At 50.5% G+C, this 13,352-nt stretch overlaps 8 protein-coding genes across 8 annotated transcripts; 3 read left to right on the forward strand and 5 right to left on the reverse strand.

Annotated features, from left to right (window-relative positions):
* Positions 1–2: 2 nt before the first annotated feature.
* Positions 3–1,729, reverse strand: BDZ99DRAFT_569268 (uncharacterized protein; the record flags this gene model as incomplete). The annotated part of the gene is made up of 2 exons (XM_033727864.1): positions 1,387–1,729; positions 3–1,333 (listed from the first exon to the last, which is right to left on the reverse strand). The coding sequence occupies exons 1-2, from the start codon at positions 1,514–1,516 to the stop codon at positions 3–5; spliced, it is 1,461 nt and encodes a 486-aa protein (XP_033579583.1). The 5' UTR covers positions 1,517–1,729.
* A 1,121-nt stretch (positions 1,730–2,850) lies between these two features.
* On the forward strand, positions 2,851–4,987 carry BDZ99DRAFT_558824 (uncharacterized protein; the record flags this gene model as incomplete). The annotated part of the gene is made up of 4 exons (XM_033727243.1): positions 2,851–3,042; positions 3,093–3,396; positions 3,448–3,837; positions 3,891–4,987. Coding segments are annotated over 4 exons (1,903 nt in total), but the record flags the coding sequence as incomplete, so codon positions are not given.
* Positions 4,988–6,184, reverse strand: BDZ99DRAFT_270218 (putative hydrolase). Its single transcript, XM_033713886.1, has one exon. The coding sequence runs from the start codon at positions 5,998–6,000 to the stop codon at positions 5,068–5,070; it is 933 nt and encodes a 310-aa protein (XP_033579585.1). The 5' UTR covers positions 6,001–6,184; the 3' UTR covers positions 4,988–5,067.
* A 627-nt stretch (positions 6,185–6,811) lies between these two features.
* BDZ99DRAFT_569271 (uncharacterized protein) lies at positions 6,812–7,360 on the forward strand (the record flags this gene model as incomplete). Its single annotated transcript, XM_033727865.1, has 1 exon — positions 6,812–7,360. The coding sequence occupies one exon, from the start codon at positions 6,812–6,814 to the stop codon at positions 7,358–7,360; it is 549 nt and encodes a 182-aa protein (XP_033579586.1).
* A 195-nt stretch (positions 7,361–7,555) lies between these two features.
* Positions 7,556–8,137, forward strand: BDZ99DRAFT_518443 (uncharacterized protein; the record flags this gene model as incomplete). The annotated part of the gene is made up of 1 exon (XM_033725288.1): positions 7,556–8,137. One exon carries the CDS (start codon positions 7,556–7,558, stop codon positions 8,135–8,137), a length of 582 nt encoding a protein of 193 aa, XP_033579587.1.
* A 1,041-nt stretch (positions 8,138–9,178) lies between these two features.
* On the reverse strand, positions 9,179–11,023 carry BDZ99DRAFT_270302 (uncharacterized protein). The gene is made up of 3 exons (XM_033713888.1): positions 10,918–11,023; positions 10,049–10,864; positions 9,179–9,998 (listed from the first exon to the last, which is right to left on the reverse strand). Exons 1-3 carry the CDS (start codon positions 10,961–10,963, stop codon positions 9,436–9,438), a joined length of 1,425 nt encoding a protein of 474 aa, XP_033579588.1. The 5' UTR covers positions 10,964–11,023; the 3' UTR covers positions 9,179–9,435.
* Position 11,024: 1 nt separating this feature from the next.
* Positions 11,025–12,211, reverse strand: BDZ99DRAFT_270231 (uncharacterized protein). The gene is made up of 4 exons (XM_033713887.1): positions 11,851–12,211; positions 11,646–11,787; positions 11,406–11,587; positions 11,025–11,354 (listed from the first exon to the last, which is right to left on the reverse strand). The coding sequence occupies exons 1-4, from the start codon at positions 12,016–12,018 to the stop codon at positions 11,295–11,297; spliced, it is 552 nt and encodes a 183-aa protein (XP_033579589.1). The 5' UTR covers positions 12,019–12,211; the 3' UTR covers positions 11,025–11,294.
* Positions 12,167–13,265, reverse strand: BDZ99DRAFT_270381 (uncharacterized protein). The gene is made up of 5 exons (XM_033713889.1): positions 13,122–13,265; positions 12,894–13,047; positions 12,795–12,839; positions 12,683–12,749; positions 12,167–12,628 (listed from the first exon to the last, which is right to left on the reverse strand). The coding sequence occupies exons 1-5, from the start codon at positions 13,124–13,126 to the stop codon at positions 12,405–12,407; spliced, it is 495 nt and encodes a 164-aa protein (XP_033579590.1). The 5' UTR covers positions 13,127–13,265; the 3' UTR covers positions 12,167–12,404.
* Between the last annotated feature and the right edge of the window lie 87 nt (positions 13,266–13,352).

Consider the following 13,352-nt stretch of genomic DNA (forward strand, 5'->3'; position numbering starts at 1 on the left):
TCTCACACTTCCTCCCCCTGCACACCCCTCCACCAGACTCCCCCCTTCCATACCTCCCCCTCTTTACCCCCCACAACCCACTCCCACCGCTTCAGAAACCATCCCTTGGCCTCCCAACTACGCCCCTCCCACGGCATACCCCCTTCCACAAACCCGCTCCCACCACGCCAACAAATCATTCCATTGGCCAACAAATCCCGCTTCAGCTTCGCAAACTCCAACTTATCCCCCTGCACCAGCTCCAGCAACCGCTCGCGCATTACGGGGAACGGCAGCAGATCGATAACCGGATGGTGTCTTACGGTGAGCTGGGTCGCGATCGGGCGCAGGTCGGGTGGAATATGCGCATAGCTCGCTAACACACCTGGAAGTTCTTCGGGGGTGATGGAAGAGTTGTGGAAAGGGCTGGGGCAGCCCGAGGACGCGAGCAAGGGGACGGAGGGGAAAATGATGGCCGCATTGGTGGCGTAGGCGGTCATGGCGGGGTAGGGCGTTAGGCGGATGGTTGGGTGGTGGGAGGGGAAGAGGGGCAAGAGGGAGGAGGAGGTGGTGGTTTGGGATACGGTGGAAGGGGCGGGTGTGGGTGGTTGAGGCTGAGAAGCGTCTTGGAGGGAGCGCAGGCCCGCGAGGAGGAGGTCTTGGATGCCGAGCTTGCGGGAGATGGCAGTGTGGATGAGGGCTGTAGTTTCTGGGGTTTGTGGGAGGGGAAATAGGGTGAAGAGGGCGCTGAGGGCGGTGTCGGAGGTATCTGGTAGCGTAGAAGAAGATGGGGTGTCTGTGGGCTCTTGCTGGTAGTGGCTGAGATCTATAGATCTCTGTTCTCGGGCTGCGTCGTGTACTCGGGAGCAATAGATGTGTGAAGCCCTGTCTGCTTCTTCTCGATCGAACGCGTCTTCACGCGCTGTGGGCGATCCGGGTGCTTCATCCGGGTGGTCATCGGCCTCAGATTGGTCTGCTGGGTCTAAGTGTACGTAATCAAAACATCGGAAACGTTTTGGTCCGTTGAGCTGACGTGATGGGTCTTCTGGCGTATCCGTCGTGTCCGGCGGAAGGCTTTTGAAATGGTGTGCCATTGCTGGACATAAGGACTCTAGCCCTGACTGCGGGTCTTCCACGGCCAGGGACTCTTCAGCATGCTGTTCCACATTGGTGCTACTGTCTGGGCGAGGTTGAGTCTCAACAGCCTCTTCAGTCTCAGCTCTCTCAGCGCGAGCTTCCTGCTCTGCGACTCGTTCTGGCAAGGAGTCATATTGAGAATGTGGACCCGACGGAGTTTGCGCGTTTGCGGCTACAAGATTCTCTAGTTCCTGGACCCTTTTTTTCTGTCTCTCGCCTGAATCTCGTCAATGTTTTCCTTAGATTAGCTCCCACTTGTTAATAGCTTACGATACGTCCGCTGAGCTTCTCTATTTTGAATCCTCCTCTCCTCCGTCAGTTTCCTCGGGTATCGAGCCTTTCTTCTTACTCCGCCCGACGACGTATTATCTGCTCTATGATTCATCTTCGGAAAATCCATGGTTGGGATGATAGACGAACAGCGGAAGCCTTGGAGGGTAGACGTTGAAAGTTGGGAGGCTCATGGCTTACGTGAGCCTAAGTCGCCCCGATGTAAAGCACGTGATTTGAGTGAGAAGGACAGGAGAAAAAGAAAGTTCTATAGAGCGTGGACGGAAAACGGGAGCATATAACTGTACTAGAAGGTAAGCCGTGAGCGAGAGGTTTGATGGGGGGAAATGAGTTTTTTCACTTTTTGTATATAGAAAATAGGAGCACGTGACTTTAGCGAGGTCAGAGAGGGGGCAGCGAGGAATCTTATATGTAATCTGTACCATTGTAACTTGATCCAAACCTCTCCATCACCACGTCTATTGAAGCTATTTTGCTGCATTACTTCATGCCATAGTTACGAGCCTGGCGGACTCCATGATGCCGTGGACAGGTCATTATCGGCCGGCCACGCGCAAGCCACATGTTAGCCAAAGGCGCCGGAGGCGGCACATGCAGGTACAAGCAATACCGTCGCGCGCGCCAGACTCCGGGAGGCACGATAGCGTGGTGTCTCGCCGTTTTCGATCATGGCGGGATGGCTTCACTGGTGGCATTACCCACGGGCATGGCTGGTTGGGCGTGATCAGCGAGTCGAGCCGGTGGCCATGAACAGCAGGGTATAGCGCCACGCCGCATTCGGTTTCAGCACTGGGCAGTGCATCCCCTGAATTGACCCCAGCGTCCATCTTCAATCATCCATCAGGCCATCAACCTCCTTGGCCAGACCCCCGGGGACTTCGTCGATTGTTGTCGCTTTCCGAGTCAAGAACCGCATCTAGACATGTCTCGTTCACGGCTGGCGAGAGTCGATACTTTTCCTCGCTTGTTCAATTCCAATCCGTTCTGACCGACGGGGAGAGAAGAAAATGTCCACTTTCAGGTCGCTTATCCCGTGATAACTCATGTCCACAGATTGCAGCCGCCGGCCGCCGCCACTACGCTTATTAGCCCGTGTACCTTTCGGTGCCATGTGCCGTGGTAGCCGTGCTTAGGCACCGTCTGGTTGGGTCCTTTTGGAATCTCTATCTACCTAGGTGCTAACCGATTCTCCTTGAGGAGACCGCTTGAGGGCTACAAACGCTACAAACGCCACAAACGCCACAAATACTCCAAAAGTGTGAACCTTGTCTTTGTATGCTTCATCTGGCCCACCAGACGCGTAACCCTGTATTCTATCGCACCCTATTCTCATGGACGTAAACACATAAATCTCGGTGACCTACCAGTAGGTGCTCTTTTCAGCTGTCACTCATAATTTGTTCTTGAACAACCACACTCGCTTGCCACGTTGTGTACGTATATCATGAAGTCATTCCTTATGCCTCACTTCTCTTTTGCGCAAATTGCGCTACTGGCTATTGCACCAACTTTCATGGCCGCGTCTCCCCTCAAAGCCCGCCAGACGGATTCAACTGTGTCTTGTCCTGATTCGGACGGACAGACTGTCAACGTTGGCACCTCTTCATTCGCCATCACTTGCGACTACGACTACTAGTGGGTAACTTGAGAAGTGAACAACCTTAGCAATAGCTAACAGTGAGTAGTGGCAACGATTTTGGAGTATCATGGGTATCGAGTTTTGAGGAATGTCTCGCCACTTGCGACAGTACTACGGGCTGTGTTGCAGTCTCCTACAATGGAGGCGCATGCTATCCAAAGAGTTCCATTGCTGGTGGTGAGACTGCCACCGGCGTCTGGGCTGCGAAGAAGGTCATCTCATGTCCTGACTCCGACGGAACGACGTACACCGCCACCGATGGTACCGTCTTTACCATTGAGTGCTCCATTGATCGGTATGGAAACGACCTGGCAACGACTTGGGAGTCTAACCTAGAGAACTGTATTGAGGTGAGTGAACTCAATTAATACTGCCGGCCTGGTACCTAACATTTCCAATAGGCTTGTGAGGCGACGTCAGGATGTGTCGATGTCTCATACATCCCAGGAAGTCCCGGCCCTTGCTACCTCAAGAGCACTGCTGGTGCAGCACAAGCGAATGCAGACGTCTGGGGAGCAGTCAACAAGGCCGCTCTCCCATCGTCCACCTCCTCAGCCGTTATCTCAACGTCCACCGTATCCACATCATCGACAATCTCCGTAGCAAATCCAACCTCAACTCCCGGCGCCTGCACCGGCGGCTTCACAACCGGCCCACTCTCTTGTCCTGCATCAGATGCCTCGTGCTATATCGACAGCACTGGCTCCGTGTATCTCATCGAGTGCTTCATCGACCGGTACGACGGAGATTTGGCCATATCCTGGGAATCTAGCCTGGAGAGCTGTATCTCGGTGAGTAGGCATGAACGCTCTACGGTAAAACATGTAGCTGACTAGTACAATAGACTTGCAGTGCAACCGCAGGCTGCATTGATGTCTCATATATTCCCGGAACTCCAGGGCCTTGCTACATGAAGTCCGTAGTAAACGATGCACAATCTAACACGGCCGTCTTGGGCGCGAAGCTCATCTCTTCCGGCTCGGCCTCCCCTACTTCCACCTCTTCAACCACGTCGGCCGAGCCCATAACAACCTCAAGCAGTTCGTCGGCTGAACCCACATCAATCTCATCATCCTCAACCAGTTCATCAGCTGAGCCCACAGCATCTTCAACATTCTCAGACAGTTCATCAGCTGAACCCACAACGACCTCAGAAACCTCGAGCAGCTCATTAGCTGAACCCACAACAACCTCAACACCCTCAAACGATTCCTCGGCTGAACCCACAACAAGCTCATCATCTTCAAGCAGCTCATCAGCCGAACCTACAATATCTTCAACATCCTCAGACAGTTCATCGGCCGAACCCGCAACAACTGCAGCAGCATCAAGCACATCATCAGCAACGCCTACACCAACCCCAACCCCATCGCCTAGTTGTGGATTGATCGAGGACGCCGGTTTCGAAACTCCCGGCACCACTCCCGACTGGGCTCTCCTCAGCTCACAACTGGCCACCAGCTATACGCCATTCTCAATAATAACTGCCTCCACTCAAGGTTTCACAGCAGAAGACGGAGCCCATGCCGGATTCTTCGTGATGCATGGAAAGACGGACACCGCCACCGTCGGCACCACCATTCAGCAGCTGACAGCTGGCGTCTCGTATACCGTCACATTCTGGGTTATACGACACCCGTCCGCGACGAGCATCGCAACCATCGACGGAACGACCATCCTGACTATACCCGTTCAGAGTGGCAAGAATACTCAAATGTGGCAGTACTCGTTCCCTTTTGTGGCTGGAGGTGATACTGCTATTATCGCTTTCAAAACTTCGTGTCCCGGAATCGCCACCGCTTGTGGGCTTGGGCTTGATGCCTTTAGTATTGCTCCTACAAGCGGCACTTGTACCAACTGAGGCTTTATATTGTAATACACTCGTCCGTAAGTAGAAGAGACGCCTAGCGGGTCGTGGCAATCCCCCGCATGTTTATTTCTACGTCCAAGAAGGCTACTTCTAACTGTGTAATTTACGACTTAAGAATTCGCTAGAAGAGTAAAAATAGGATTAGAAAACATTAATTAGATCCGACACGCGAATCCAACATATCGATAAACTCAGCAATCTCGCTCCCAATTCGATGCGGATGATCCTCCTGCAAATAATGCAACCCCTCCCCCAAAAACACGGCCTTCAGATTCTTCAGCTTTTCCACATACCACTTCGCCTGCTCGTCTCTCACAAACACTCCCGGCGACGCCCAAAACAGGAGCTTCGGAACAGCACTTCCCAACAACCACTCGTGATACTCCTCCGCAATCGCGTACACATCCTCTGGCGATCCCTCAATCGGCAACTCATTTGGCCACCGATAAACCGGTTCGCGGGACTTCTCGTCTAGATACGGCGCTTCGTAGTACACCTGCTCTTCGGGAGCCAATCCGCGCACCACGCCGCCAGGCAGTATGGCCTTGATGAAGAGATTATCCTCAACGAGGAGTTTCCGACCCACGCCCGGCGTGCGGAATGCCTTGAATGTCTCCTGTCCGGGCCCCCTCTCCCCGGCATCATCCCACGTCGCAAACGGCCGTATGAACTCCATAAACGCGATCCCACTCACCCGCTCTTGATGACGACGCGCCCAATGGAATCCCAAGGCGGAACCCCAGTCTTGGATTACGAACACCATCTTGCCTTCTGGAACGACAGCGTCGAGAAAGGCGTCGAGATAGCGCGCGTGGTCTACGAAACGGTAGGCGATGTCGGGTTTGCCGGATTTGCCCATGCCGATTAAGTCGGGGGCGATGCAGCGAAGTTTGAGGCCCACATGGGGGATTATGTTGCGCCAGATGTAGGAGGATGTTGGGTTTCCGTGGAGGAAGATGGCGGTGGTGGTGATGTGGCGGGTGTCGCGGGTGTCAATGTACGCGATTTTTGAATCGAGGACGGCGATGGTTTGGAAGGTGAAGGGGAAATCTGAGGAGACGTTGGATTCGGGTGGGTTGGCCATCGTTGCTGTTGGGTTGGAGTTCTTGGAGATCCAGTAATTTCTGCTGATATTCAATGTGAAAGAAAAGCGACAGGAGATGACTAGAAGAAGGAATGCTGATATCCTGAGGGGCTCTATGGTGGAAACGTGATTATATTCTATAGTCAAAGTAGGCTTACACGTTAAAAGACGCGTAGTCAGATGCTTCCCGAGGTGCCGAGATAGGTGCGTTAGTGCATGTGTCGGTGGAACTCCACCGTTAAACTTTCGAGATCGTCAAGGTCCCTGTTGAGTGGCCAATGAACGTAAAGAGAGATTCAGGGGATAGCCAATCATCTATGTCTATACTTATACAGCCCCTGCATAGTAGTTGGCATACTAGGCTATCGATAGATTATTGGCTACGAACTATGGATCTTAATGCCTACCTCTCACTATCTCCGCAATTTGAAATACAACTTTGGAATTGCGAAATCATCGATTAGCTATACACTACGAACCTAAGGCCAGCCTCTCACTATCTCCGGATGAGTCAATAGGCAGGGTAAGGAACGTATTACTACCCACAGTGTCAATGCAGAAGAACCTGCTTGGTTTGTAGAGATTTTGCAAGCTGCCAGCTCTGGCGGTGAAGCGTGTGACGGGTGATGGGCGCACGCCCTGTGGCGTTTTCACTTGAAACTTTCATGAGCGGCACAGCTAGCCCATTTGACGTAAATATCTACCATCCGCTGGCACATTGTTCAATTTACGTCTCGTCTTCTCCAACACCTCTCCTCCTCACGCGCAGTCCCCGCAGCACCCACGATTCAACTCAACGCAACCTGCCGATATGACTTTGTTCGATGAGAAGATTGGGGATGATCAGTGGGAAGAGTGGAAAAGACGGGTCCTCGACGCAAAAAAAGAGATTGCGGCCTTTGTCGCCAGTCGCCGGCCAGGACGTGGAGCCGAAGTCCTCGATTGGTTCCAGGGCTCCTTCAGCTGGGGACTGACCGAAGACAGCCCACAGCATTTTGGACCGTTCATCATCTCAGACTTCGTAGAAGGAATTCACCTCTCTGATATCCTCCGGGATCCTGCTGATAAGAAGCGACTCTGCTTGAATCCTCAAATTGACGGAAAAACATTAGAGAATGTGTTCTCTCAAATCGCTGATATCACACTTCAACTCTTCAAGTTCAATTTCGATCACATCGGAGCCATTTCAAATGCCTCTTCTACGGGCTCTTGGTCTGTCATAAGGAGACCTCTAACCTACAGCATGAATGAGCTGGCAACTACAGCATTTTACCCTGTGGACAAGTTCCCCACGGCACCGTTTGCATCTGCAGGCGAATATTTCCGGTCTCTGGTGTCTAAACAGAAAACGCATCTCTAGACCCAGCGTAACCTCTGTAGCAATCCGGTGGAGGCTCATGCCCGATATATCTCCCGCCATTTGTTTGCGCAGTCAGTGACAGGCATTGTATTGACGACCGCGGTCCTTTCAAAGTCTTTTGTAACGACTTCCGACCTCAAAATATTTTTGTGGATCCGTATCAAGGCTGTTCTTAACCTCGAATTCACGAACGCCATGCCTAGCCAGTACGCTTCCGAACCGCCCTGGTGGTTGCTACTGGCGGGGCCTAACTCGTATCTTCTTCGAGATCGGACCATCGAAGAATTCGTGGAGGCTTACGAATCTCGCTTGGAGCAATTTTTGCAAGCGATGGAACGAGCTGAGAGGGCAAGAGAAGGCTCAGATGGTGAGAAGCCTCTTTCTTGTCTTATGCGTGAGTCGTGGGCCACGAAACGTTTCTGGTTCAATTATGCGGCTCGGAAACCGTTCGATGTCGAAGTTCTCTTTGGCAGCTGCTTGAAGGAGGGTAGTGCCGGTGTTGAGTCGCTGGATGAAGAGGGACGTGCGGGCTTGGAGCCCTTCGTTGAGAAGCATTTGAAGGCATATGACAATGAATGCGCGAAATCTCTTCAGTACGCTTACCATCATATCCGGTGTTCAAGCACAGCAATAAGAGCCTCGTGGCCTCGTAAACTCGATTCTACGTTCGAGCAGAGTTTCGACTCGCTGTATGTACATCTAGGAATGATCCTGGGAAGCGGATCGGTAATTTGTGATGGGTTCCGAGCCAAACTACCATATCGTTCAACGGGCTGATGTCTAAAATGATGGAATTGTCGATGTCCACGCAATCATGTAACAACGAGCCGCTTTGGTAAATTAAAGTAGGTACATAAACAGGCTCAAAGGTCGCTATCTCTATGGTAATCTGTAAGATAAGTATAAGAGGGGGGCTCGAGATTTTTGAGACACAGCAGGCTATAAATGGGGGCTTATTAATCAAAAGACCAGGAGACTTCTAGTAACCTTGTTTCGGTGTTGCCCTTGTATCGGAGGACTCAAGCAGACACGAACAAGCTGGCTCTCCGAGAGTCGCGGGACTCCTTTTCGCAACTTTAATGTCTTGCTGGAATAGGATTGGGAACTAGTTGCTCGAGAAGCTTGCACGCGATCGCTGGTCTAGGATTTATAACTGTCCAGCGACCAAAGCAATTCATTTGTTGCACTAGAGTGATAGTAGAGAGTGGAGCTATAGTAAAAAAAATCTTTATATAAGGTGTAGATGAAGCTGCAGAGATACGTCTTTCGATTGACGCCGACCCGCGCTATCTTCTTGTGACGGCATAGTCTTGCTTGACAAAATCCCTCCATTATTCGCTGTAGATACTTCACATGCGTGGGACAGCAAATCGATCTCTACAATGGTTAGGATGATCACTTTGACTGATTGTGTGGCATGGAGAAAATAAGATGCGTCGCAAAGAGTCGGAACATGACTCTCTGATTACGATAATCGACTGGGGGTCCGGATGACTCCCCACGAGCTGAGCAGGAAGGGACATTCCTACCTACAGGCCATAGCACAACTGTCAGTCACGCCATTAGTATAGGTTCACAAAAATGGGCTACAGAACATGAGCATACAACGCCCGGCAGCACTTACATGGTACTTCGGTAGACGCGAGTGAGTCCAGTAGGTTTAAGCAGGCTCTCGAGTGGGAGACTGCCTTGGTACAGAATCGGGGCTAGGACGAGATATACCCCGCGTCTCCTGAAATCCCTCCTACGTGGTTGAATCTATAGGTATTTGCAACTAAGACGCGCAGAGCTTGGCTGAGGTGCCCCTCATACTCTTTCTTGAGACCTCAGACCGTAGATATGATTCTACCTTTGCAGTCACGGAGAGGAAGACGACGATGCTCAGTGCACGCAGAATTTACTCCTCGTCTACCGAGTTTGACCTCATTCGGTTGATTCTATGGATCCTCGCAACTATTTGTAACATCATAGATAAGAAGCATCTCAGGACGTATAGATCAATCTAAGGCTTCCTAGAGGTTGAGATAGATCCAACGGTGCCAGAGCAGGATGTTTTAACGATTTCTAGCGGACTGTCATTTGACCACTACGTTCCGTCTTTTACTTCTCTTCGGAGCAGTGCTGTATAAGTTTCTTAGGAAGGACTTCTTCTCTGACGGATTAGGACCGTTGCATATGACTCTGGCATTGACAATCTTGAGCTTTGGCTTATGATAGTTATGACCGGACGAGTCTCCACGTTTGAAAAGCCCTGGCGAAACCATGAGCTGGACCATGTCCCGCTTGCTTGATCTCCTGAGATCTTCCATATGCTCAGGCACAAACTCGTAGCCATACAGAGCGTCGCCCCAAGAGCCAAAGAAGAAGTCCGCTTTTTGTTTTTTAAAATCCACGTCCAAGGCCATCGCGTCGCGGACGATATCACGCAGGTTGTCCTTAGCAAGAGTTTTATTTGCGCGTGTGACGTAGGATTTCAGGTCTTTCCATATCTTGTGAGTGACCATATTTCGCTGGCCAATCACCTCTTTCATGTCGATTCGAGGCGTTGTTTCCCGTCCTCTCCCTGGAAACAGAAGATTATACGTTAAGGATCTCCATTCGTGATACTCTTCATATTCAATAGTATCGGATCGAGTTTCTAGATCATTCAGCATATAAGTGTAGCTTGTCACAAACACAAACGCATACCTTTTCGAAGAATCGAATCCAGGGATACCAGGTTGTCCCTTCGGGGCCCACGGTCGCGGATGTGCCGCTTTCGCTTTCCTAATCGCCCAGCCCAAACATAACCAAACCGCTCGCTAGGATGTGGGTTAATCACGAAATCTAGAAGTAGATCCCATACTCGAGCCTCAATAAGGAACCGACGGTTCGGCTTAGAGAGCAACCACACTTCGTGATTCTCAGTAAGGTGCTGAAAACTCTTCGCAGCTGGTTTGGTAACGTAGCCTTCCTGGTTGGTAAAATGTGTCCTCGCCCATTCCTTGATATTTCTTTGTAACTGAATCATTTCAGCCCTGAAGTACTCGTCATCGAGACGGTAACTCCTCTTCCGCTTCTCAAGGCCGAGCTCATTCTTTGCCTCCCTCAGTATTTGCTCCTTTTCGTGTAATTGTTTTCGGAGGCGATGAACCTCATCAATAAGCTCGTCCTGATTCAAATCTTCGGGTAGCGCCGACGGTTTGATGGAAGTCGAAAGGTCGCTGACGAGATCGACTGTTATGCCAGGGTTTTTGCTGTATTCGAAATCTAGGGAATGGCGGCCGGGGTGGGGTATATTTCTTGGTGGAGTCAAGGCTTTCCGGTCTTCATCTGAATCATCTTCCCAGCTCTCCACGTCAGCGAAGGGATTCTCGTGAATGATGTCCGTCGAGAACCGGGTGTTTTCCGCTTGAACTCGAGGGCTGTCAAGCTCCAGGTATGCCATAGCTTGGATAGATACTGCTTCTTCTGCCGTCTTCAAGATACCTGCTCTCGTCTCTGTCCGCAGCTGCGACCTTAGGGCTACTCTTGCGTCAGCCTTTCCAGCCTCAAGGGTGTGGATGCTGCAGACCTACCGGCTTCCCGCTCGTCCAGCCCGGGGCTAAATCTACGAGGTTGCATTTACATTAACTTGTGGTGAAGTACGTATACACGGTTTGTCTTTCCACGCGCTTGTTACGGATTGATACTACTGGGAGGCTAATGATTGACAACACGCATCTTGACATGGATCAGGCTCGGGTTGCCAAGCCGGCATCTAGAACTAGTGGGACGAGCCCCATCAATCCAACCCAACTCATCTCCTCACATTTTTGAATCACGCAAAACTCCTATAAAAGTCTGATACGATATAGACAAGGAGATCACGCTCATATTAGCGCCCATGGGCCCCGATGTTGCAGTACCGACCTAAGCGGTCGCATACTGTTATCTTTTTTTGCATGTCACATATTCACTCTGTTTCAATGGAAATACCCCCTTGTGCGAAATCTCTGTTCGGCCATTGGTACTCCTAAAATAGGCTTAGCGTTCATCCTTGATCTGGACGTGTCTCGCGACCTACCGTGGGAAGAAGGTCGCCGTTGAAATAAATAGCAAAGTAGAGATCACTTCCTCGCGGCGACATAGCGATGTCGATTTCAAGCCTTCGATATGGAACCAAATCTTCTCCAATATATTCTGGGAGGTCACCAAATCGCAGACTCCTCGGTAAATGGCACACGATAGTGCACAGTTTGTGTACATCTGCGACAGAACAAACATAAGCAGCCGACTCAGAGTGCCAGAATGGATACTTGGTTACCATGTGTCTGCCGTCTTGGAGCTGGGTCGAAGCCCGAGTGCCAGATATCAACATAAATTCTCCTATTGGCGATCTCTGCCTCATATCGGAATTTGTTTTGGCAAGGCACGACCACTGGGCGAAGATGTCCAATTGTATCACCCTATTGTAGATTGTGTTAGCTTTAGAGGAAATCAAAGTCGAAGGAGGTAAGATAAGTACTTACTCTTTTCACGACCCATTTCATTTGACCAACAGCGAGGTTTGTGCCTTCCGCCCGGTCATAGACCAGTTCTTGGATGGTGTGAATATCAGGATTGAAGGTATCTACCCAACAAAATCCATAGTGATAACGAGAAATTCTAGAGCTAACAGCTCGTTGGGCGGTTGCCATCACTGCTCCCCGGCTAACAGCCGTCCACCTCGCGAAAGTAAGCACATGTCAACGCAGATCATCACTGGCCACTCACGGTTGGGCTCCGGAAGGCTGACGAATTTCGATATCTTGCCTCGCGTATTGCAGCTTCAGCAAAGATGCGAGGTATTTTGAGGTCCCAAGACCGCCAACAAGGATAATTGCCTTATTAACGTCAACTGTTAGTACAAATCATGACAGCAGTCGCACATCACTACCCACCTTCGGATTTTTCTTCGTCTTCTTACGTATCTCGCACACTTGCTCATGAATCAAACCTCTAGCTCCGTTACAAGCCGGTTGAAAAACATGGTCAATTTGATCACTACACAATTAGCATCTTCCCAGCGAAATGCTTTGCATGCTTACCTAGAGAATTCATGTAATCCGATTGTTGGGATTTCAACTTCGTAGGTGGGCGTTGCTATCTTAGGATCGAAGGGGTCGAAAATTCGTTTTATACTGTGCTCCCATCCGTTGCCTTTGAACCTCCGCTTAAGGTGCGGTTCCAATGCGAGCCATTCAGCAATCTCAGTTTCAAGAAGGATATCGAACTCCTCATCTATGAAGATAGAACCACAAAGACCACCTATCGAGTTTGTTAAATCGAAATCCAGACATCTTTCCAAATCTAGCTCCCTACCTTTTCCAACAACACACTCTTCCAACTCCAATGGCTTGAGTCTCTTGACAGTATAGCTAATTACATCCTACCTAAATTAGAGATGATTTTTTGGTCTGATAAGAGTGCTTACGACTGTTCCACCGCCGGCATCGGCTATTAGAAAGACATCACCGGTCTGCGTTTCACCAGTCAGAAATGGACCATAACATGCTAGACATTTAAGACGTACGTGAGTCAAATCTGGCCTCAAAACCACGTTAGGCGCTCCAAGAACTGCATGCGCAGCGGCTTCTGGCTCGGAAATCATCTCGATGGAGACTTCCCTGAAAGGAGATCTGCGTGTCCCGGAGGGGTCTTTGCGTGCGGGCGGATCTATAGCATTTCTGGCTGCCCGCTTAGTTCTGCTGCATGCTTGCTGGCTCCACATTGCTGGTTTAGTGAGCACGACTTTGCAAACCTCATCGGCTATGAAAGCGTGACCAAGCTCTCTCTCAATCTCTTGCTTAGCGAGCTCCCATAGGTGTCTTAGATAATGAGAAGTGACTTGTATAGCGGTCTCAAATGGATCGCCATTCCCTTGAGCTTTTAGCTTGTTGAAAACCGACTGCACTCTCGAAGAATCCCTGATCGCTGGAGGGAGGTTTTCGTAATCCAGTATAAGTTTGAACCAGCTTAGCGTCAGCTTGTC

This window comes from Mytilinidion resinicola, assembly GCF_010093595.1.
Source record: "Mytilinidion resinicola strain CBS 304.34 unplaced genomic scaffold BDZ99scaffold_6, whole genome shotgun sequence".
Classification (NCBI taxonomy): Eukaryota; Fungi; Ascomycota; class Dothideomycetes; order Mytilinidiales; family Mytilinidiaceae; genus Mytilinidion; species Mytilinidion resinicola.